The 25313-nt window shown below is 39.6% G+C and overlaps 1 protein-coding gene and 1 long non-coding RNA gene across 5 annotated transcripts in view; one reads left to right on the forward strand and one right to left on the reverse strand.

The window, feature by feature from the left end:
• Window positions 1–6250, reverse strand: part of dync2h1 (dynein cytoplasmic 2 heavy chain 1) — a gene marked incomplete at its 5' end in the record, with an annotated part of 94928 nt that extends 88678 nt beyond the window's left edge. For all 4 annotated transcript variants that reach the window (XM_079225195.1, XM_079225194.1, XM_079225193.1 and 1 more), the window contains 11 exons: window positions 139–263; window positions 1002–1113; window positions 1225–1338; window positions 1744–1878; window positions 2839–2925; window positions 3113–3258; window positions 4255–4399; window positions 4744–4862; window positions 5080–5218; window positions 5624–5797; window positions 6068–6250. In XM_079225195.1, the coding sequence (XP_079081321.1) occupies window positions 139–263; window positions 1002–1113; window positions 1225–1338; window positions 1744–1878; window positions 2839–2925; window positions 3113–3258; window positions 4255–4399; window positions 4744–4862; window positions 5080–5218; window positions 5624–5797; window positions 6068–6250 (1479 nt within the window). The remainder of the gene's footprint in view (window positions 1–138; window positions 264–1001; window positions 1114–1224; window positions 1339–1743; window positions 1879–2838; window positions 2926–3112; window positions 3259–4254; window positions 4400–4743; window positions 4863–5079; window positions 5219–5623; window positions 5798–6067) is intronic.
• Window positions 6251–14358: 8108 nt separating this feature from the next.
• Window positions 14359–17566, forward strand: LOC306742201. The gene is made up of 4 exons (XR_013771068.1): window positions 14359–14558; window positions 15907–16029; window positions 16172–16214; window positions 16440–17566. It is a non-coding gene; the product is annotated as an uncharacterized lncRNA (long non-coding RNA).
• The last annotated feature ends 7747 nt before the right edge of the window (window positions 17567–25313 follow it).

The following is a 25313-nucleotide window of genomic DNA, read 5'->3' on the forward strand; positions in this document are numbered from 1 at the left end:
TCACATGATCACCTATCTGTCTAATGGAAAACACATGGAAATCACATGGATAGACCAGAAAGTCCATACTATTTGGTGGTCAGTTCCATACAGCATATGTGAGCATGTGCACATGCAAAGACAGACGCACTCAGTTACCTTGTGTATGAGCTGTTGGATCCAGACAATTTTATTGACCACCTCAGGGAGGTTCCTGCCAATGAGTGGGCCAGACTTGTCCCCTGGGCCTCCATGGCATCGACTCTCAAAGTCAGTCTTTAGGCCTAAGAAAGTTTTAAAAAAGTGGAGAGGGGTCAGATGAGGCACAACAATGTCTCACAAAAGACTTTCCCTACATCATACACATCATTTCAGCTGAAGAATATATTGCTGTTTTCGGGACAGCCTGAGAGGGAATTTACTCTAACCACCAGGACATCTTACTGCTTCATTTAAGCTAAAGGATTTCTAAAACAACCTAGGAGGGAGTGCATCTTGAAATGTGCTTCTATGGTTTGGACCAAGGGTTTTCAAAGTCTGACACTGGGCCCCCTTTAGACAAACTTAAAACAACTGTGTCTAAAGATGTATCTAAAACAAATGGCTGTATTATGTCTGTGTGTGCAGATTTCTCTCAATTATGACAGAAAAGGAATGTGATTTTTGACTCAAACTGCTGCAATGGGGCGCTCAGGGTTTTAAAGTGCCTTAACTGCCTGCATGAGCTGTCTGACAAAGCCACTGACTCCCCGTTTGTTTTTAGAAGACCAGCATGCACCTGTCTCTTTTACCTCATGCAGTATCTTTGATTCTGTGATATAATCTGTGATTTTGTAAACCTATTACTATTACATGAAATAAATGTGTTCAATCGTGAGTTCTTTTAGCAGATACATTTAAATACATGAGGGGAAATGTTGTTTTTTTTACATTTTATATATTTGGCCACCATGTGTAGACACAATAACCCACTGTCACACTATCTGTTACACAGAAACAGAAAGTGGGGAAGAACTGTGTACCCTTGTTGTAGTCAAGTAGTCTGGCCAGGAGGGTCTCTCTCTCCGACTGCAGCTCTTTGCTGACGGTGGGACGTCTGATCAACTCCTTGTGCTTTTGAAACACCTGCAACAGCTAGACAACAAACACACTTACCGTATGTGCAGGCCAGGCACATACGGTAAGTTCCCCCCTCCACCCACACACAATTTGAACAACCTAAACTGACGTAGTAGGTTTCACTACCTGTTGTGGGTTGTCCTGTACATCAGCAATGTAACTCTTTAGTCTGCCAGCTACCTCCTGCTCTGACGGAGCCATTAGGCGCTCAAACTGAGCCACTGCTGCTCTCCAGAGAGGCTAAAAAAAAAACATACAACAAAGAGTCATACTCTAAGTTAAAGAGGGATGTTTCATCCTTGCCTAAATAGATTATGGAGAAGATGCAACTTAAAATGACCAAATAACCATACTTTTTTCTCTATGTTTGCAGTCAGACAGGCATTTATACACAGTATTAGTGTCAATTCAGGATGAACCTAACGCAAAAAAATTGGCTGTCGCTGGAAAAAGGGAGCAGGATTGTAGTCCCTGTAATCTGTTGAAAGTGACACCAAGCAGCCAAGCATGAAGAACCTGTTCCATATCGTGCCTGAATGGCGGCACTTAACTTAACAAAATAAAAGCATGAGGAAGGCTCAAACGAGCTCATTCAGAAGTCTCACAAACAGTACATATGCACTCTCACCGTTTCCAACAACTAACCTCAGTGTAAGGGTTGTAGTGCAGAGGGTTAAGTCCAGAGAAAGGTTCAAACACACGATCTGAAGTCAGAGCCTGCTGCTTCCCTCCTGGTAGCAGACGCAGCAGTTTCTCATGAACCATCCGTAGAGTCACCACCTGGGAGAGTGTTTTCACATGTTCTCTATTTCAACTGTTTTATTTATGTGTCAACAACATAGCTTACAATTTGTAACTGACTATCCGACTGTGGCTCTAATTTTAGGATGCTGTATATATAAGTATGGGAGACATATTCTAAAAGAAATAGAGATCTCCATAAGCGTGTTGAACTGACAAATGGCAATGTCAGACCTCCAATGGAAATGCGAACATGACAAATAGTTAATAGTTCCAACATTTATCATTCCTTCTACCAGGGAAATTATACAATGTATTGTAAAGAGGAAAAGGGCATCTGTATGTATGCGCCAGTTTTTAAAATTCCCTGGATCAATCAAGGTACTTTCCCAAGTGTTTTCAGCCTTTCTAAACATATAAACACTTTGTCAGGTCAAGCCCTGTTTTAACAGCATGCTAGATCTATAGCACAGTTAAGCAAATATCTACAGAGGTTACAAGAAAGATCCTGGTCTGCAAACACTTTAACTATTGCAATAGTCATACACATACAGGAACATACATGAAATTTGACCTCTGCTCTACCAACTGAGCCAGTCGCCCTGATTTTCAGAATGTTCCAATCCAAAGAATCCTTTGAGCCCACAAAGGGTAAAGACTAAAGTTAGGATACAATCTGTACATATGAAGATAGAATGAATGTCATGTGAGTAGGTTGCTTTCTGGAGAAATAAGGTGCCTAACTAGTTTCTTTGTCAATACATTTATGTTTAATTTCCCCTTCCTTGTTCTGGTTTTAAAATAAACATCAAGGGGAAATTCCATTTAAATGTGAGGTCTGCTGTTTTACAAACAAGCAGAAACAGAGGGGACATGTATTTTATGTGATGCAACCAGTATACCACAATGCTATTTGAAAAGGAGAAATATGCACTGTCAAATATGGTCTATTCTACCAAAAGTGTCTCCTTGACTTTGGATAAAAAAAACATATGTTACCTCATCCAATCTTTTTGCAAGGCAATGAAGGGTTTGCGGGCAGTGCTTGTTTCCCTTCCAGGGGTGTGGAGCATGCCTCTTCCACACCTGAGAAAAAAAAAGGCAGTTAAATATGGTTTCAGCAATTACCATAATCAAACTGATGATCTCCTCACTTTTATTTTATATGAAGATAGATTTTCAGTTCAATATTTTTGTTTAAATGCATTCGTGGAAACGGTAAATGTTTTGACATTTTGTGCATATTTTTTCCCTATTTTGATCTCTTCCATACCTGTCCAGTCAGATGCTCACAGGCAACAACCCACTGTTCACAGATGGACACGCCCATTCTCATGTTCTCCCTCACGGATACAAATGGCACCTCAAAGATTTTAAGACCGCTAAGCTTCCTCTGCACATATCGTCCCAGGGCTCCACCTTGTACACAAACAAACACAAAACAAAAGGAGACCAAATTGCCACATACAGAAGAAGCTCCATCACAACAAAATACAAACACAGGGAAAGTACACATGCACACACTCCTGGTTTACCAAACCACTTGTCACATTTTAGTTGAAGGCAACGCAATGTTTCTTATGTAGGGTGTCAAGGCACCGAGTTAACATTATTAATAAATGATCTCAAGCCTTTCAACATTTAATTATTGACATGCCATGTTCTGGTCCTGCTTTGAGGCGCTGGCAGGGCGCTTGGGAGCACTTCCTCCAAAGTGACGACACCAACGCCTCTCTGACGGCATCGGACATTTTCAACTAAAAGCCCTCAGAGTTGCCGCACAAAAAAGGCGGAGGCTCAGAGTGCTTTGAAAAAAGCCGCTGCGTGCAGCGATTTCTCTCTAAGCGGCCGCATCCACTCTCTCCTCATTGGGAACAACTGGAATAGGATGCTGCCGCTCAGGGAAAACGCTCTCAAGACACTCAGTCTCTGAAAATTAGCATAACTGTTCAACATGTCTATTTTTCAATAGACTTGGGAGGGCTTTGGCTTTATGTAATATGAATCCAGATAATGGGGAGCCCAGACTTCCCAAAGTGATCCAAAAATACACATGTATATATTGGAAATGTCCCTGAAACTTATGCACAGTGCAATTTATAAGATATAATTGTTTTGTAAATATGACAAATGTGTTATGGGAACAATGTTTAGGGTAAACATACTTTTTCCATGGAGGCATAGATTATTGATAAGCTATTTTCTGTATATTTAGTTGGTACTGTAGACTGAGGAGTGTGTAAGTAAGTCAATTTCAGTTCTCAAGAGATGGGCACTTCATTAACAACCACAGTAGCTAACGGACCATTGGAAGTCATGACGCACAATGTAGCTCAAAAACAACATCAGCAAATACTTGTTTTCATTTCCTGGTTTTGGTTTGTGTGCGTGTGTGTGCGTGTGAGAGAGTCCCACCGATGACATCCATAAGCCGGGCCATGCGTATTTCTGGATAAGGCTCAAAATCAGTCTGCCTCCACATATCATCCAGAGTGTCTCTGCTCTGTTCCACCAGATCCACAACATCCGGCATAGACAAGCCATCGAGACCAGCATACTCCTGGTGGAAACACACATAGTTAGTTCCCTATTAGATCACTGCAATTTGAAACATCAGCTACTAAAACAATTATTAAACAGCGTTCAAAATAGTAACTGTTAAGACTCACCATTTTAAAGTTTAAGTTAAGACATAAAATAAGGAACTGTACCAAGATGTAATGGCTTTCTTTTAATTACAAACGTATCTATGGAATCATTGCTTAGTACAGATACAGATCATATCTTCATCTTGTAATTCATTTATCCACCACCTTGTATATGTATAGAAAGAATATGTAGTAAATATAAATTAAAACTTAATTTTTTCATGATCTCCTAATAAATAAATGTTCGCATGCATACCTTTTGTATGAATTTAAATTGCTCAGTGAAATGTGTAGCTCTTTCTCTCATACTGTTCTTCTCCGCAGACTCAGAGAGATCGTCCCAGTACTGGAACTCATCACTGGGAGTCAGGATGCCTGCATATAGTGGGTTATCAGATTCAGTTAAGAGGGTTATTTGTTCCATGCCGTCATCACACCGTGTAAGCCTATTTTACCAATTCACATGCATAATGTGTAAATCCCTTCTAAATAAAAATAATTGAAAAAAAAAAAATCAGCTTCTATGATCATTCTGTATGCAATACGGCCCAGACCTGTATATTTCTTTCTGCAGAAATATGCTTATGCCTACCGAGAACATCTTCCTCTGTGCGGCTCCTGTTGGCAGAGGGCTGTGCTCCAGACTGGCGGACCACTGAGCCCAGACCAAGCTCCAGCTCACGCAGCAGGCCTGCCAGCTTTGGGTCAAACGCTGAACACCAGCGCTCATCCTCAAGAGAGGTGAAAAAGAGAGACACTTTTTCAAGTTTTAGACTAAATAGTCTTGTTTTCTGCTCCAGCCTTATTAATGTCTTCATCAAAAGCTTTAGAGGAAAACACAGTATTTGTGTACGTATCATAGTGGTGTTGTAATATGTATTTACAATAATGTGTTTGCAATTATCTCAAGTTTTTCTTTCTTTAGTCAAGGACAGTTGGGTTTTTTTCTAAATAAAAACATAGGAAATATTTTTACTAATTCTAACTTGAAATGTGTTCAGAAATGTTATATCCTCCTATAGTTGTGTTGACTGTGTCGTCCAGCAGAATCTTCCACCGTGGTTTATGTTACTACCAAAGCCTACATATTTTAAAAAACATCTGTGGAATTATTTAATGCACAGAGACCAGCTCACCTTCAACAGTACAGGTGCAAAGACTTGTCTTAAAGCCTGGTAGAGGGTGTTGATGGGAGACTCCAGCATAGACGACACAAGGAGGCTCTGGTGAAGGTTGTCTTCTGTAATCACCGTGGGATGCAGCTTGAAGAACACCAACACCTTCTCTTTGCTGTCCCCCGATGCTTCAATCTGACAAAGGAAGGAAGATGAAATGTTTAAAAAGGATTATTGTCAAGTCAATTGTTCTTACATGACCTGCATGTTACATGTACATACTACCAGGCTATTAGTTTGATACATACCTTGGGAGTGTGGGGGGTGGGAGGGGTTGGTTGGAAAGTGTAGTCTATTTAAGGTGAGGATGATTGCCTTAAGGGCCTGAATCAAATTATTTCACGTGTGTAGTTTAATCCACACAAGGAAATGCCAACATTGTAATGCCTTTAACATTTGTGTTACCTTATTTGACAAGTGAAGCACACTGTCATGTCTGCTGACAGACAGGACAAATTCATTTCCATCGTCCAAGAAGTTATTGAGCTCTGGGCTGTCAAACAGGGACGGCGAAGGCTTTATCCCATAGAAGTTTCCAGTTGTGGTCAGGATAAACTTCTTTCGAGCGTCATCTGAACCGTGGGGCATCTTCCAGCTGCAGTGAAGTGATGTACTGATGCTGAGAAAGCTGTACAAACAATAACACAGTAAAGGACCAGACTGTGGGAGGGATACGACCGCTACTGTGTAAAAAAGACTCTTACATATTTGTTTGATGTCTTCAGGTTATTTCGAGACCAACTGGGGCCATATCAGGCTTTGACTTCAGTTTACGTTGAACCATACGTTACGTTTTAACCCAACTAACTGTGTACTCTGCCGAGATAAAGAAATATGATTAAGACTCCGTCAAACCACATGGCCATCCCACGTTTTGTCTTTGCAACAAAGCAACTTAGTTCGTGTGTGTGTTAAACTAGCGTCTTTGAAGCGACGCGTTGGAGCAGCGCTAACGTTAACACCGCTGGTATCACTGCTAAACTGTGAGCTAGCTAACTATACTAGCGTTACTCTTAAATGTGCTTGAGCTGAACATACGTTAACGTTAGTTTATAACACCAGCATGCGTCCAGACGATCTTCTTTGTTTTAGCTGCCCCCTTTAACATCACACGGGAAGGACTCAAAATAGTATTTATAAAGTTATGTTGCAGCATGAGCTATCTATAACTAAGCATTCGCAAATGACACCAGCTAGCTTGCTAACGTTAGCTCGCCACCTCTCTGAATTTAAGGTACGCATGTTAGCTCACGTTAGCTGGCTTGACTTCAACATGCCAGCTAACTAATAGAAACCGTGCTTGCATACCGTTTTTCCACCAAATGTTCTACTCTCGGAGCTTTTGGTAACTCAACTCATGGCGGAAAGCGATCTGTTACAAGCGCCTGTGTGATTATGCTTCCGTGGTTACCAGGTAGCAACTACGGTCACTTGTACCACATGACACAGCGGAACCTATCAGTGGCTCTAGAAGCCTACGCATTGCACTTACGCCATTTTCTAAGAATAGCTGTTTTAGCCGTTGTTAATCTAGAAAACTTTTCCCTCTCACATCTATTTCAGAAGCTCAAGCACAATCGGTATTACTAGTAGTGACATTTGACCATGTATGTAATTTGTTGTTTTTACAAAGACAAAACAATAATTAATTTGCAAGCATTTGACAATAACAGCTAAGAGCATGCCAGTTGCTCATGGTATGTGTGAAATACGTGTGTAACAAATCATGCCGTCAGCATTACCTAACTCACTGAGAAAGAGAGATCTGTTTCCTTTTCTGAAGTCTACTTGTGCCAAACAGGAAATTGTAAGCAATACTAGACAAATGCGTTTAAATGCTCTGTTTTGTAATTTAAGATACTTGTAAGCTATGTATGAATGTTTAAACTTGTATATGCATGCTTTCTATCACTTCAATAACAACAAATACATTTACTTCTCACAGTTGATACAGCTCCACAAGTTTCATTTCTGTCACTGACCTTGAAGGGAAATTCTGTTGCCATACAGACATACAGACATTCTGCCATCACACCCAACTGCACATTTACCCAACTGCACGTAATGACAGCTCCGGGTTATCAGTATGATGGCCTTTATCTTTATTGTTGACCAGTTGGATTAACAATAACACCAACTTTTCTCTGACACATTTCTCAAAACAGCCTCTAAACCATTCCTTGCTATTGCCCCTTGAACAATCAGTTGGTTACAATCCAATTGTGTGTGCAATCCACACTCCCCCAATGTATTAAAGCAGCAATATTCTTAACTAGGCACTAAAGTTTCCCAAAGAGACAAGCAGAGCGGATACCAGTACCAATGGCAGATTTTGCATCAGCATGCAATGCTTTATATTTGCTTGTAAAACTAACAGATATATTGTGCATTTGATTTAGTTTAGGGGAGCACTTTTCAGACAGGAAGCTATACTGAAGAAAGCTGGTAGTAGTTAACGTGAGATTGTTCTTGAGTATTAAAGTCTCCCATATACGGAGAACTGATGTGTTTAACTATTTTGGACATTTGGTTATGATACTGCCCACTGGCCAACTCATTTCTGAAAAACACAGAAGAAAGGCTGTATGGTGTAAACTTCATTACATTATAGGGAAAATTTTCTATAGTGCATTGTCATCTGTTTTGTAATATGTAAGATTTATTCCAAAACTGATTTAGATTTCATTGTTGTATTAAGTTTTTCTGGATGTCAAAATTTGAATACCTTCTCATTCAATACAAACAGCTTTATCAGCTCGATTAGTACATATTACCGGACAACAACCACAAACATTCCAGCCACCTCTACACCATACAAAGTTTATGTCAGTATCTTTTGATAAAGTAGTCCCCGGAAATACAATAGCAAACAAACATGTGTTGTGATGGAATTAATAGGGGTGAGTCCAGGGCAAATGAGAACACGGTTCTACTTTCTGGGTACTTTTTGTCTAATATTTCAGGGATACACATGGAAAATCCCCATTATTCCTTGTATCTGTCCTTGAGACTGTCCTTTTTGTATATTCAGTTGAGTTAGATGGGAACCTTGCAAAGTTTTAACTTATTGAATGGTGATTAAAGACTGTGATGGAAAAAAACTGCAGACAATGCAATCACACATTTTCTTACCATACTACATTTGGCATCATACTGCTGTATATTACATTTACAGCCCAAAAAAGGATAAATATAAATATATATATATACATGTTTTGTTACCATGAAACCAATTAGATAACCTATTTATTACTGCATTGACTCTTTGTTTTCACAATATAAAATAATGATATAACAGTCTCTGAAAAGACTAATCCAAACTGATAACCACAGGTTTATCTCTGTGGAAAATCCTTGTTTCCACTTCTCTAATGTCACGCCCAAAGTTAAATTGTGTAACAATGGCTGACCCTGTCATTTAACTAAAGCAGACTATGCTCTTTAGTTCCCTCTTTCCCTCCACTGAGTTACTCAGTCGGTCAATTGTGACATATTTCAAAACAAATCATGTAAAAAAACAAAGACATGGATGCAGCAGTGCTATTTTCTGCCACGATAAATGATTGTGATCTCTTCTAAAGAATTCATACATGGTGAGGTGAGACTCGGCTCTTAAGCAAACAGGGAAGTTCATCAAGCTTCCTGATGTCTTCTGTGACGTCACCATAAACATAGTGACCTAAAGCACACACATGAATCGACACAACCCTCAAAATTATGTGGAAGCTCACGTTAAGCTACTTAACAGTCAGTGATATATTCAAAAGGAATTTCAGCAAAACAATTATTAGTAACATATTTTACATTTGTGACTATCAATCTTTAAAAAGATAAACATAATGACATTTCACAGTATGAAGAGAACAGGTGTACATATTGAATGATGGCTGAAACCCTTTTTGCTGCTTCAGTTTCAGGGTCCTGATATAGGACGTGCTCGCTCACTGTAGCACTGCCAAGGCTGACTGGAACACAAATCCATTGTTAATGCTACGACATATAATTACATGTGCGTATGATGCATCATACGCGTAAGATACAGCCCTCTGTTAAATATTCAGGTTGACCTCATTTGATGACTCACTCAGCTCCACCCATTTTCTATGAAGAGGAAGTCTATGTTTCTCTCTCACTCTCTCAGAGCGTCACAGAAGGCTCACAGAACGCACTGGTACGCAATGGTAAGAGCTGTTTTGTCGACTTTTATTTTTCCTTTTGAAAACTAGACATTTTATGGGTTGTCTGTTACGTTGATAGAAAGGAAGACTGTCTCTCATGCATTTACATGGTTTCTGTATGAAAGAAGAACTAAAAATGCCATTAAGCAGGGGCATGTGGATTTATTGACTTGGACGTGTGTGTGTGTGTGTGTGTGTGTGTGTGTGTGTGTGTGTGTGTGTGTGTGTGTGTGTGTGTGTGTGTGTGTGTGTGTGTGTGTGTGTGTGTGTGTGTGCGTGCGTGCGTGCGGACTTCTTTTAGTTGATATAGTTTGTAGTAAACACAAATAGTTTTAGCACCCAAGTAATCGAAACCATAGTGGAAAATATTTTTGGCCTCTGCAAGACTGACTATTTTAAAAGTGCAAATAAGCACTGCTGACATATATGTTTTGTAAAATTTGACTAATTTACTCAGCTTTGTGTGCATATGTGATTAAGAGAGAGTGAAACATATTGCGTGTGTTAAAAGTGTAAATACTTGTATTTGCTGCTATCATACAGGTTTGGGTTATAGTCATCAGGTGATTTGTGTTTAGGAAAGCCAATATTCCAGAATTGGCAATTCATAAACTTCTCCCGCAACAAGTCTCTCACATCAAGTTTAATCAGTTTGACCGAACACAAAAAGTTGTCTCGTATTTTTATCCACAGGAAGTAACACACAGCTCCCTCATTAGAAAGATGTGAAAGTCAATGTGAGATGAGATTACATTAATGTGTGAAACTGGTGTGTGGTTTTGAAGTGTATCTATCTGATCGGCAAAAAGACAGGAATGCGTTAATTGCTTCGAAACAATGCAGCAGGGTAAGTAGTTCATTGTAAATCATGTTGTGTCATGTGGGAATCCCTATTCAGATAAAGTGTCACTGTGTAAGTGTGATTACTATGTAGCTGTTGGTGTGGTCATAGTAGATTGATGGGAGTGACACATAACTCACAGTCAATCATAATGCTCAATCAATCCTCTCTGCTTTGCCATATATTTAGTTCACTTACTTGTATAAATTGTATTGTACAATACATTAAATCATACACTCTAGCCTCAAAAATATGCCACAGAGTTGACACAACATCTCTCACGCAACAAAGAAAAGCTCTCACAAAGGAGTTAAGTTACGTACTAAGAGTTATTATTTTATATTGTATAATTACGTAATTTTAGTTGCTGGTGTAGCAAAGTTCATGATCTGGTATCACTTTACTGAAACTAGATACCATTTACAGTACTTGGGAATTCCCTCAGATGTGGTTTTCGTTGAGGAAAGACTCTGCTGCTTATTATGAATCACGGTGTATGTTGTGGTTTTTCCCCTGTTATTTTTTGTTATTTATTTGTTGAAAAGTACTCGATATTCTGTGAATTTGTGTCTTAGGCGCAAAGTTTCAATACAAAAAAACTTTCCTCAAAAGAGTAAAATTAGCCTGTGTGATTTATTTCAAGACTGTGTTTGCTTGAGTAAAGTGAGACTAAGTGTTTAGGCAGGTCATACATTTTGTGATTGGCAAACAGCTTGTACTTACCCTGTTACACAGCGGCCTACAAATAAGCAATTCAGAGATAGTTTCCTGCTTGAGATTTTAGTTGTAGCTGGTTGTCTGGCTAGTAGCTTCAAACATTAATGTCTTAGACGACATTTGTGTACTCACTAAAAGAGAAAATATGCACAACCTTAACTGGTACTTTCAACACTTTGTTTCTATAATACCACATACAAAATGAAAGAATACTAGAAGGCACTATCTGAATTGTGGGTAGGAATACGCCCTTCTGCCCAGCAAAATGAACAAGCTTTCTCAGATTCTGCACTGGGACTTTCCTCTATCTTGGCTTCTGTTGAAAACACTTTTTGGGCAATAATTTTCCTTTGCAAGACTGACTGTCAAGGGCCAGTCAGATATTTTACATAAGATTGCATTTTGTTTGTGTGTATATTCAAGAGGCCGTGTTTAATGTATGAACGCAGAGTTTGATTTTACAAAGTGTGCACATTTTATAAGAATCAGTGGTGGTTTCAGGGGAGCAGGGATAGTGTTTTTTCTATTACCGATGACTGTAGATACCAAATCAAAAGAGAATCAATCCGATCATAGTGATTGACTTACTTGTCTTTTCTGTTTTCAACAGGCATCACGTTGCAACCCACAATTTCTGTAAGTACCCCAGACATTTGCTATTACTCCATGATTTTGAGCAGTGCACATAACAATGTGACAATAACAATATGAGTTTATGACCCTGCATCACTCAGTGGAGCTATTGCTGCATGTGTCACTGATTTTCCATTGATAAAAGACTTATGTAACATGGACCCACATTATCTAAAGGGGCAGGTATACTAAGAACTGAAAGTTAAATGTATTGTGTCAGTATTTCTTTCAACAACTCTCCTCACTCTGTTTTATACTAAATTGGAGTCATCGGTTGGTGACAAAGGAGGTCAGGTTCAGTCAATATGAGCATGTGTCGCTCATCAAATTTCTGGGCATAGGGGCAGCTGAGAAAGCTGTTCTTTTATACCTGTCTGTCAAATTGTGTATGCGGTTAGCCGAGTAAGCATGTAAGGAATTTTTGTTTCTTTCCGTCTTCATAGGATCCCAATGCGTTCTCTCCAGCTGCTGGTTTTGACGATGACATGCCACTCTGCTGTCACAGGTGAGCGTTTCGGTCACATCAGGGCCTCAACAACACCTCGTTCTCTTGGTATTATAGTGAAACAAGTTACATTATCCAACTCTGCTGCTGTACAGAACTAAAGTCACTTTAACTTCAATTAATTGGTTTTAAAGGAATAGTTTGCCATTTTGGGAAATATGTCACTTAAATAGCTTTCCTGCTAAGAATCTTGTCATTCAACTCTTGGACAAACTATGTATTAACGTTTCCTTTAAAGGTCACATCTAAGGTCATATTGTGCACCTATTTGACAATGTATGCAAAAATATAATAAACAAAAAAAATGACATGTACAAGCTGGTACCAGATCAAAAACTGAAAAACTGAAACATAAATGGGATGGCCAAAAACACCTACAGACAAGACGACAATGAAAAGAAAGACCTATGTATTGCTCAGTGTAATGTCACTTTCGATATTGTGACCTTTAGATCTTGTACAACATGAAGGGAACTCTATTTGTTGTGTATTTTACTCAAAACTTAAAAGGCAAATCAGCTGAAGAGGAACTAAGATAATTCTCCTACGTCATAAACAGAAGCTAAACAAAAAACCTGAGCAAAAAAACCCTTCACACCCCCACAGCCCAAAAGTAAGAACTGTTTACTCAGCGTTTATTGAGTATGTTTAATTCAAGTGGCTTTTCCAGCATGCTTTAACCCTTTCTCTCGCTTACATTGTTTTCCAGAAAGTTCTGCTTCGTTTCAGCTCAGAGGGAAGGTTGGTGGAAATGTGGCCTTCCACTGCCCCGTTGACAAAAACAAGACATTGGCAATGTTGTACTTGCAGAAGGGCGACGCATTTGTGAACGGCTACTATGAATCAAACAATGTATCAAATCTATGGGAGAACACCAGACTGGATCTTGACAAGACAACAATACTCATGTACAATTTGAACATCTCGCATAGTGGTGACTATCAGTGCATTTTGCGGTACAATGGTGGAATGAAAAGTGAACCTGTTGTACACCTACACCTCAATGTCACAGGTATGATAAACTCTATTTGATCGTACACGTTTTAAGTTGTCAGGAGTTTTAATTTCTAACACTTTAAAATTACGCAATAATACTGTATGTGGAGTACTCTGATGTAGCTCATGTCTAACATTGTAGGTGAAGGGAGGTGTTTTCACCTGAAAGTGGTGCCAGTGAAAATTATTTGACAAAATCATTATCTGGGTTACGTAGCACTTATCAAATACCTGCGCAATCTCAGATGATTTTATTGTAATGACAAAGGACAACGTCAGTGCCCGGCATTTGAACTGATTACAGCACAGAAGTATATGCACAATACCTAGCCCAGCTAAGTCTAGGAAATCCTTTACCACGCAGGTATTGAACCTTGATTTAACTGCCGATTGGCAAAGCAGGGATTGTGCTGTTTGAGGTAAAGGAAATCAGATTCACAGACCAATTTGTGACTTGCATTCTCCAAGCCCATTTATTCAGGGTCTGAGCAGTCTGCAATCCAACCCAGCATGATCTTTGCCAAAAGAAGGGACATTCTCCAGAGGTTACCTATAATAAAAAAAACAGAAAAAAAACATTGCATTAATCCATCATTGTCTCAGTAAAGGCAAATTCTCTGTGAGTTTGTGATCTTGAACTTTAGGGAGGCTCTATGAATACCCATTGCATCATTGAAAATGTGAATGGCTATGCGACCTACAGTACTACTACCTGACAGTGCTGTTTTTTTCTCTGTCTCTTTCTCATAGCAAACTACAGCAAACCTTCACTTTCAGTGCACTGCAGTGATAAAAACCATCTCTTTAGTTGCCTCGTTCAATGTACCTCACATGGCGGCTACCCAGGCTCTGAGGCGACGTGGCACATACCGGGGAGTGTGAAGGTTGTGAACAACAGCAAAATTAACGATTCACACACCAAAACATTCAACATCTCCAGCACCGCAAACGTCAACTGCTCCGATGGAAACCTGACGTCCCTCAGCTGTTCTGTGGGGAATGTCAGCTCAGGCATTGTCTCAGTCTGTGAGTACGCTACTAACTCAAAAAGACAAGTCCCAATGGTTTCTCCACCAAACTCTGTTTTAAACTTTTAACGCATGGGCAAGTTTTGGGAAGTGTGAAAGGCAATCGAAACTCCTTGACATCTCTTTTCATGACTACTGTTAAAGGAATGTGTAAGGGGGATTTTTGCATCATTTTACATTCTGTTAATGTTTGATTTTGACAGAAGAGTTTAAAGTTTGTGTTTCTGTGAAGTGATTCTAAAGCTAAGCGTCTACAGCCAAACAGGTCTGTGAGGACTATGTTCACCATCTTAGTTAGGCATGATAACATTTGCTAATTTGAAATAAACATAGCGGCATAACAATTTCCGTGTCTGTCACGTAATGCCATTAGGCCGAAAAATACGTTTACTTGTATTAGGAAGGAGACATCTGTTACTCAGCGGAGTAACTCTTGTGTACCTATAATTTAAATAATTCTGTCCTAAAAGATGTAAAATGCACTAATAGCCCAATCCAAAGTTATTTTCCTACCTCTGTTAAATGCTAGTGCACTTACTCCATGGGCCCACTATCAAATTTTTTTTAGCTTCATGCACCACTGACCAACTTTCATAGGAATGAACTGAATGCCGTCTCTAATTCTGTATTCTGTCCCCTTTATACATCTATGCTACAGCTGAGGCTGATGGGAATATCAATAGTTTTCAGATATTTGGCAAATTTTTGACCAGCTCAATTCACCAAAGTACATAATCTGGAGACTATGCACATCCGTAGCAAATCATTGTCAATCTGTCCAATTTAAGGTTTCAGTCTCGGCCAAGGTGATGGGTGGGCAACCAGCTCTCTGAGAGACCCTACAGCCATTTCGTTAGCATTTCAGTAGATCAGCTTGTTCACACTTCTACCAAAACATGGCGTGACTTTTTCGTTTATCATTATCCATTTTTTTGTATACTGTGCTTTAGACTAAGCAAATACCAACATTCTCTTTATTGTTTTGTATGTCATAATTAACACAAATAAATTCAGTTTGCCAAAGGTTTGGTCCAGGTTTGAGATACTCCCATTTCTGCTTCACTATGAAACAGTTTTAATTGGACCTATAGTACCTAATATGTGTACCTGTGAAATAACTCATTTAAATTCAGTGATTTTTCTAACACTGTAACTAAAACTAAAAAGTTAAATTCACCTTAATTGCAGTTTGAATTTCAGACATGGATATCTTAAAACCAGAGCAAATAAAAAACATTACTATTGACATGTACCAGTAAGAGTAAAAATATGTTATAAAAACAAATATACATTTATACATAGTGTCCCAGTTAATATGTTTTAATAAACATTGTTCTCATCTGAAGGTACACCCAAGGATCCACCTGATACTCACAGTCATGTGATAGCAGCAGCAGCCATCTGTGCAGTGGTGGTTTTCATTATTGTGGTGGCGTTGCTGTGGAGGTATTGCAAGAAAGAACAGAGAAGTATGGACATATATTAGGTTTGTCACAATATAGCTGTGCTACACACATTTGCCATATCTGTTTGGAAAAATACAAAGATGAAAGCACAAATGACTAAGTATAAGAGAGAAAAACTAACGGCAGTTTCTATTTTATGTTCCAGGAGAAGCAGCAGTAGCTGTGAGGCGAGAAAATGGATGTGAGGAGTAAGTGGATGTTTGCAATTGCCAACATACACACTTGTAATACTTAGATTACATTTAATGTACAATACAAGCTGATAAAAGGTTCCATAAGGCACAATTGCAATGAAGACATTTTGTAAATTCATGATGGTTAAAAATTGTATTTGTAAGCTGTACATCACGTCAAAGTCTTGTAACCTCTGATCGTATCCCTCCTCCTCTTTTTTTTCTTTCCATTTTCACAAGGGAGGTAACAGTCCTCAATGAAAACAAGGAGGCATCTTGAGGACTGAATTTGTGAAGAGGATGGTCCGATTTTCTTTCTCGGACCGTTGAATCTAGAACTCAAATTGTATGTCACTCTAATGTATGTTACATTTGTGATTGACTGCTGCATACAAGGCAGCCAGAGACAATAGTCGGTGACTCACTGGGGACATCATGATCCTAACAATTTGCCGACACTTGTGACCTTTTAAGTGTTTAAGGAAGTATTCGTCATCAGTATCCTTTTACTGGTAATTTACAGTGCGTCATTCAACTGAGAATAGGTTACTTCTCCAAAAAAAGACTTTTCCAATGGTTTGTGGTGAAATTGTTGTCAGATACTGGAAACTAGTCTGTTGGGGAAACACTTTGCAGCATTGTGAGCACTGAAAACAAAAACAGTGATGAAATACTATGTATTTTGTATTTTTACACTGACCTCTACAGGCAGAAATGGGATCTGTTACACCTTTTGGGATTGTGTTTTATCATTTTTAATGCAGTATAATATTTTTTGCACTTTAAAATTGTATTATTATTATTTTATTTAATGCCCATAATAGAACTGTACACATTAGTATTCACCTATTTTGGTTTCAAAATGATCGAAAGATAGATCCTTTATTTAGTTGTACTTTCTAATTAGCTTTGTCAATCAAAAAGGAGGTATCAGCTTCAAGGTATCAAAAGCTGTGAACAAATATTTATGGATGCCAAAATACTGTTTGCACATGAATTTGTTCTCTGAAGTACATACATTTTCCGGTTTCTTCGTTAATTGCCGTTAACCTCGTGAAAATGTTGGTCTTCTTTGTAACTTTTGACATTTCTTTCTCAGGTGACTGTTCTCATTTGAAATATTGCTATTTTTCAAAAATATTTATTTAATTTAGTCTTTTCATTTCTCATTATCAAACTGCACAACCTTTACACTATTTACACTAGTAGGTGCTTTTGTCTTTCATGCTTCCTTCCTTAGAATTAGCAAACAATCTCATAGGGCTGCTTTCATTTTAGAAATCTGTAAGAAACACTCTTGTAATGTGGCTGTTCTGTTCCTCATTGCCATGAATTCAAATCATTGCTGAAATATACAATCAATTAAACTTGTATAATTACTTTATTGTGCACTGTGAACCTTTCACCTACTTCACTATATGGTTGGATTATGATATTTGAACTGCTGCAGTAGATTGCATTTACACTGAGACTTGGTCTTTTATTTATATAGCATGACCCCAACTCATTTAGTTTTAATGCAGTTTTTTGCCACTAGATGGCGTACTAGAACCACCGAGTCAAAAACAATCTGCTGATTGGTGTGGTTAGTGTTGTGTGTACTAGAACATCTGATTATTGTTTTGAAGTACCACATCAAGGAGCCTGATCACATTTGTGAGCCAACCTGCAAAAGCAACCTCCTTTCCTCTGGCACGGAATAAAACAATGTTGTATATCAGAGCACTTTGATGTCTCCCTGACCTCGATATGTGGTCACCTGTCAGGAGAAGGACGAGTAGCCCTGAGAAGGGGATTGTAGAACAGATGTGCGATCACATCAAAAGAGGGAGGGGAAGAGATGTAAGACATGTGCTGATTTGAATGTATTGAGACGGGTGTGCTGTCTAACATTGCTATCATTAATATACACCTTTCTCTCTATTTCCACTTTTGGTCATATTCTCTTTCTCCTTCTTTGCACTTTTTATATTTCATAACACCCCTCCATTTCTCCTCCTCGCTTGCTTTCTCTCTGTCTCATGAGTCACTGTGACAGGCTGTCAGTCCACCTCTCTGCCCTGTGTTTACATTGGGCAGCAGAGCAGCACCGGGCTGGTTGCACTTCAGGAATGTAACCCCCAAGGTCCCTGCCCCCCTCCTCCTCCTCCTCCTCCTCCTCTTCCTCCTTCTTCTCCTTCTCCCTACATCTATCCTCCCCATATTTTTCTTTCTCACCTTCATTCTTGTATCCCCTCATTGCACAAATTCACTTCTTCCTGTCCTCCTCACTTCCCTTCTGTTTTCCCTTCCATCGTTCCACCTCCACTCCTCTCCTCCCTCTAATTATCCTCCCCTCTGCTCCATCAGTCCCCAGACAAGCTCCGCTCCTCTCCCTCTGCCATCTTTCTCTCCTCTTTTCTAATCCACGCTTTCTGTCCTCTGAACCTCTACTCCCCTTCTCCCTCGTCTTTTTCTGTTCCTTCTTTAAAATTCAGAGCGCATTGTCCAACCCCCCCAATTCCCTGTCATCATCCCCTCACCTCCCACCCCTCCCCATCTCTCTTCTGTCCTCCCTCCCTCCCTCATTCCTCTGCTGTCTAACCCAAACAAACCAGGGAGGACTTTCCTCTGTGGTGGCTGTGGGAGAAATACACCACATGTCAGACTTGGTTTTAACATAAACATTAGTCAATTTGAGGTTCTGGAAAAGGATATGAGGCGGTTAAGTTTACCATGAGATAGAGCTACTATTAGGAAATCTTAACACTAAAATTTACCACTGAATATACAAAAATCAGAGGAGAGAACTGTATATTTTGGTGTATATTGGTAGAAGTATAATACTGGAATGGGGAAACAGCATCAAAAGATTAAACCAATAGACTGCACAGAAGAACAATGCAAAAAGTTAATCTTCCATTGATATGTTTTATGAGCAAAGCACTTAAATAGTTTGAAACAAAAGCTTGTAATACCTTTTGGATTTGTTAATGAATATTGTCGATAAACTGTAAAATGACTTTACAAATCAATAAAATTGTTAGAGAACACTGGTATTTGAAATGCTGACTAACTTCCACTAATTCCAAATGAATTAAGCATGCAATAATAATGTTTCATGAACACATTATGAGTCAAGGCAAAGAAAGTAGATAATACTTCAATCTACAATCTACGCACATTATTCTGTTTTCCAGTTGGGCAGCAGAGTGTGTAATCTGCTTATTGGTGAACCTTTTCGGCCGGAACAGTCCAGTCTCAGCAAGTGGCGTGCGACCTCTGCCACACTGTGCTGTTTGGCGTCCATACCAGGGGATTTATAATCAGATTATACTAGTTATGAAAGTCAACTAGATTAGTTTTAGTGCGGGGAGCCGGAGCACAAGGCATCGATTCACAGAGGGTGAGCGGAGCTAATCAGCATGAGGGAGATTGGACTGTAAATGTTCTCAAAATAACATCAGATAATTCAGTCTTTGAATCTTTTCATTGTATGCTTGTGTGTTTGCATGTGGATGTGTGTGTGTGTGTGTGTGTGTGTGTGTGTGTGTGTGTGTGTGTGTGTGTGTGTGTGTGTGTGTGTGTGTGTGTGCGTGGAAATTTCAACATAAAAACATTTTTCATTTTATTTTGAAAGCATCATAAAACCTCTATAAATTTGATTTAGTTGTTGTCTACTGTTTTACAAGACCTTCTTGTATGTCCCCGTCTTATGCAAGGAATTGTGTGTAGATTTGAGTAAATATATTTGGTAGATGGGGAGTTGGAAAGGACAGAATGAGGCCGATAGAGCCGAGACAGTGAGGGACCGAGCAGGTCAGGAGGTTCAGCTCTGGTGCTTCAGCTGAGTGATCATGTTGTTGCTGTCACTGCAGAAACCCTCTCCCTGACCTCCAGAGACAGGAGAGGTGACCTGGAAGCATTTATCACCTCTGTGCTTTCTGACCCATGACCTGAGGCCTGAGATAGGGAGAAGAACACTAACAAGAGAGAAGAAGAGGAGATAAAGAAAGACATGGGGAAGGGGTGACTAATGCAACAATACATAAGTAGCTATTTGTTATTCTAAAATTGTAAAAGAGAAGGTTTTTTTAAGTTGCTCATGAGAGGAATTAACACATTTTTGGAAGATTAATTGCTTTCTGTACTTTTTATAACATGATAACAGATTTATGAAACTGTTGAAAACCAGTGTGGACTTTGTGAGTGTGCACCAATGGCTATATTTCTCTTGGTCAGAAGCTGAAAACATTGCTGGTGTTTATGTGTGGGCCCGCTTTTGGTTGAGCCAAAAACCATCAGCAGAGACTTGAAGGAGCTTAAAACAAGTTGGGGGAAGAGATGTCTGCTGGCTTGGAGCCAGATAGAACTATTGACACCTCTCTGTAATGACGATACACCAAAGGAGTTCTTGGCCAAGGCCTTTTCAACCAGGCCATGACCCAATACCTAAAGTTGTGTGCGTGTGCTTGTGTGTGTGTGTGTGTATGTGTGTGTGTGTGTGTGTGTGTGTGTGTGTGTGTGTGTGTGTGTGTGTGTGTGTGTGTTGATGAGCAAAAATCTGAGCAGACATTGACGAGAGTCACATCTCCTTTGAGTATTTATAGAACTGCTTAAGATGTGACCTTTACTTTTACACACACACACACACACACACACACACACACACACACACACACACACACACACACACACACACACACACACACACACGTGTATGTGTGGGAAGGGTGTCTGTGTGTGTGTGTGTGTGTGTGTGTGTGTGTGTGTGTGTGTGTGTGTGTGTGTGTGTGTGTGTGTGTGTGTGTGTGAAATTGTACAGGAGACATTGTTTTCAGACAGGTGATCACGCTGACGCCGACTGTCCCGTGGGAGGATCGTGTGAGGTGAGCCATTGAAAAGAGGGATTGGTGGGTAAGATGCCCAGTTGGCTGCAGACGGTTGGCAGCCTCATGTTTCTGCAGAGGCTGAACATCAAAGACTGTCAAAAGTATTTCTCATGCGTGTTGTGAAAGACTGAGTGACATCACACTCCAATGAGATATGTGTTACTTACAACATGTCTTACTCGCTGGTCCACAGTAGTTGTATAGTAGTGATAACTGCGGATGGATGCTTCACAACCTGCTACGGTGGAGATTCTACATCTACAACATTATCTGGATACTGTGACATTTTCTATTACACTGCAAGCAACTGCACAGCCCTGAATTGCAGAGTCTTGGCTTATTTGCTTCATGCACATTAATAAGGAAGACATTGTAGATTAAAGAGACAGTATGGTTTGGTTGGTTGGAAACAAGGCAATGAAAATGAAAGATATGTATTAATTAAATTCGGGCCATAACTAAAACCTGACTGGGGGGTTTTCTTCTTTCTTAATTACCACCACAAACACATTATATTGTTTGAATTATGAATGATCAAAACAAGAAATGTAATGTTGTCAAATCTTTTCAGATCAAAAAAAGATCGCCAACTGTTTGTGAACAGATGTGCAGTTTCGATAGTAAATACTAAGTATATTTAAGTTATGGCACTGAAAGACGATCAAGCTGTTTGCTGTGTGTGTGCATTCTTGTGTGTTGGTGACTGCAACAGGATCTATGAACTCTGGCAATGGCTGTGTGACATTTATCCAGTGATTTCCTGAACATGCAGTATTTCCTCTGCATATCAGCTGCTGCAAAAATAAAGATGTAAAGAGATGTGAAATACAAAATTGTTGTGTGTTCTGCGTGTGCTTGGACCAAAGAACTGTAGATGAAGAGGACACAGCTGAAACTGAGAAAAGACTTGAAGAAAAGTGGCTGACATGCTGTGCAAGCTGGGGATACTTGACACCAACAGGTCCCTACGGCAACCTCCACTTAAATTTATCTCTACACCCCAGACGTTGTGAGGGACTTAAAGAAGGACAGGGTGTACAGATGCTAATGTGGCTAACAGACACAAATGAAGGCAGTTTTTATGTACAGTAGAGCTATTTTTTGACTATGTTATCCGACTGTATCCATCAGAGCAATGATCATCTGTGTATGAGCTTGCATGTGAGAGAGATGAAGATGCGTGTATTTGCATGTGTGTATTTGTGTTTGTAATAAGAGACACCTGAGAAGGTCATTCCTGGAGTCTGGTCACATAGCTTTGATCATTTTCTCGTCGCCTCAGAAATAGACCAGCGAGGACAGAGCGGGCACAAACTCTCCCTCTTTATGTGTGTGTGTGTTTCCAAGGGAGAGGGCTAGCTAGACGGCCTGGCAGGGAATCCACACTTGTTTGTAGTGCACAAGCCGGTGTTTGCATGACTGCACTAATGCATTTGCACTAATACCTTTGTTTGGTACTGCTTGTATTTGCTGTGTGAATATGTGTGCGCAGTGTGTGTGCACTCATGTGAGTGTTAAGAGGTGTGATTCTGGTTTAAATTCTTAAATTGTCAAAACAATACATTTGAGCGAGACTCTCAGATCAGATTCTGTGAGCTGCCCGACTTCAGACTATTACACACTATTTAAATGCACATTTTGCACACACACACACACAGAAGCAACCAAATCCAGTCTTAAAGACCAGTGTCTTTCTCAGCAGGTTGGGGCCCCAAAATAATAGATACTACAATGTCTATGTGTTAAAGGAAACTTAGAGACAAATGCCTTTGTGAGTGTATGCTGACCTTCATGGATGCCCTAGATGCAAACTGAGTTTAGAATAATCCCAATAATACCCATAATTCTCAATTGTTCACATTCTTTACATTCTTAAGACATCAGTAGGCTTGTTTGAGATGAGCCAGCCCCGCTTTGAATCGATCACCGGCGATCGCCGCACAATGCATACCGGTTAGATTTGTGTCCGACTTGATCCCGACGTCATGCACACGTGGTCAACAATAATCCCAGAGCGAGCCATGCGCCGCAGTTGCTCTCCACCAACTGTTTGACCCAATGCATGATGGGAAACGCCTGGCTGTCGCCAGATCAGAGAGCTGATTGACTCTTAGATTTGATAACAAACACCACGTTTTGTAGAAAATCCTATTCTTTCTGTGTAGTTGTAATACTTAACGCTTGATTGTTGGCTGTTAGTTTCAGGTTTATTCTAAAGACATATCTTGTGTGATTAAAAATAATAAAGTGTATTTATTTAACGTATATCAAAGGGAGTAGCACAGTGTTTCACAGGAAGACATAAAAAGAACAAAGTATAGCATACAGGCAGATAGACGCACATTTCTACGTAAATACATATTTACAAACATACATGAATAAACCCGAACAAGGTCTGCAAACTACAAGTAGCCTACAGATTGGATCTAACAGGAAGTGACTGTTACTTTGACTTCCTGTGCATTCTTTGAAGGCAGCTGGAAAATGTCCGACTTGAACTCTGTTTTTCGTCAACGCCCCCTAATGATGCCGCCTGCTCTCGTCCACGTACGAGGCGAGGCGCAGTTTAATCTCGAACGAGCCTATTATCTTCGAGCATGGCATAGCATTCATGAGCCACATCATGCAACATCAGCAGTTATCTGATTCTGAGTTCAATATATTTGAAATAATAACTATTGTACTAATTTCTAAGGGAACAAGTACATACATAAATACATACATCTGTTGATATATTCCAACACTCTTCCCATGGGTTTTTAATGGGGTGTGGTACTTTAACAAGTTTGCACAGAGAACAGGTTTACAAGTATATGTTTTAGAAAGAGGTGCCATGCTCTGTGTTTGGTTTACTGAATTATGACTTCAGCAAACCTTGTAAGGCAAGTATTCATTCAGAGCAGAGTTTGAAGAAGGCCATAACGTATTTAATTTGCCCATAAAGCAGCACACATGTAAATGGGAAATTACTCACCCTGCAGGGCACCAATCATAGGGAAAGAAAACCACCCAGCGGGCAACATGTATTTGTTTTTCCCTTAGAAAAGCAGCTGTACTCACAAGAAAAGTTAGTGGAAACACTGGTGATGACATCACCAAGTACTAACATTAATGATTGAAAATTATCTTTTAAAATAATAACAAATTAAAACACTAAAAAGTTATTAGTTTTTTCTTACATTTGCCCACTGAAACTTGCTTGAAATTGTATGTTTGCACACAAAAGCACAACATTGTGAGCTAATTTATGCTAGGCAGTTACCTCTAGAGCTACCCCACAGTTATTCGCTTGTATAGGCTAAGCACCACTAGTTGGCCTTTAAATGAAGGAAGCAACAAAGTATAATTAACTCATGTAATGGAGCAGTACAGTCATTCAGACAGGCACAGACACTGTTTTAGAGACCACAACTTAATATAAACAAGTTGGCCGATAAACAGATATGGAGCTTATCCTTCCCACATACACAACCATTCTGCACTAGGCCTGTATCTTTGCTTGATACCGCTACTGCCTGGCATCAAAAAACATAAATACTTAATAATATGCATGCTAACTGTTGGTATGTGAACATGCTTAAGTCAGCAAGGTACCAACTCAGCTTCAGACAGTCGAACTCAGGTCATAATTTGCTATCTATTGTGTCAGTGTGGGCAGCAATTGTCTCTCCATTTGCAGCAATGTTGCCTTTCCATTTGTCAATCCCAGCATGTCAATGCAGCAGTAGACTTCTTTCTTATTGATATCATGTGATTTGAGAGAAAGTGAGAAAGGAAGACAGAGAAGGGCTGACAATGCAGGGCAACTTCCTTACCACACCCATCCTGTTATATTTAGAGTTTTTAAACCTTTGTGGCTACTGCCTTTTTTCCTCTTGCTTCCTTAACGCAACTAACCCCCTGTGTCACCTGCCATCATTGCAATGATGGCAGGTGACATGGAAAGATTCAAACTCAAGTTCTGATAAATATGAATAAAATCTAAGGCTTAAACAAAAAGACAACAAATCCTTCACGCAGACCTCCTGACCTCCGAGAAGACCATGTCGTCATCGGCATACAAAAGCAGAGATTGTTGAAAAGACTATGAATGTCCTTGAAGTGATTTTATGGAAATATTTTTAGGGCTGGCAGTCCCTTCTCACAATGACGCCGTTGGGTTGGTTCCTATATCTGTGCAAAGCAACAGCAATAAATTGTGCACAGACACAAGTCACCAGGTGTTACCAATGTGAAATAAGAG

Source organism: Taurulus bubalis, assembly GCF_910589615.1.
Source record: "Taurulus bubalis genome assembly, chromosome: 10".
Classification (NCBI taxonomy): domain Eukaryota; kingdom Metazoa; phylum Chordata; class Actinopteri; order Perciformes; family Cottidae; genus Taurulus; species Taurulus bubalis.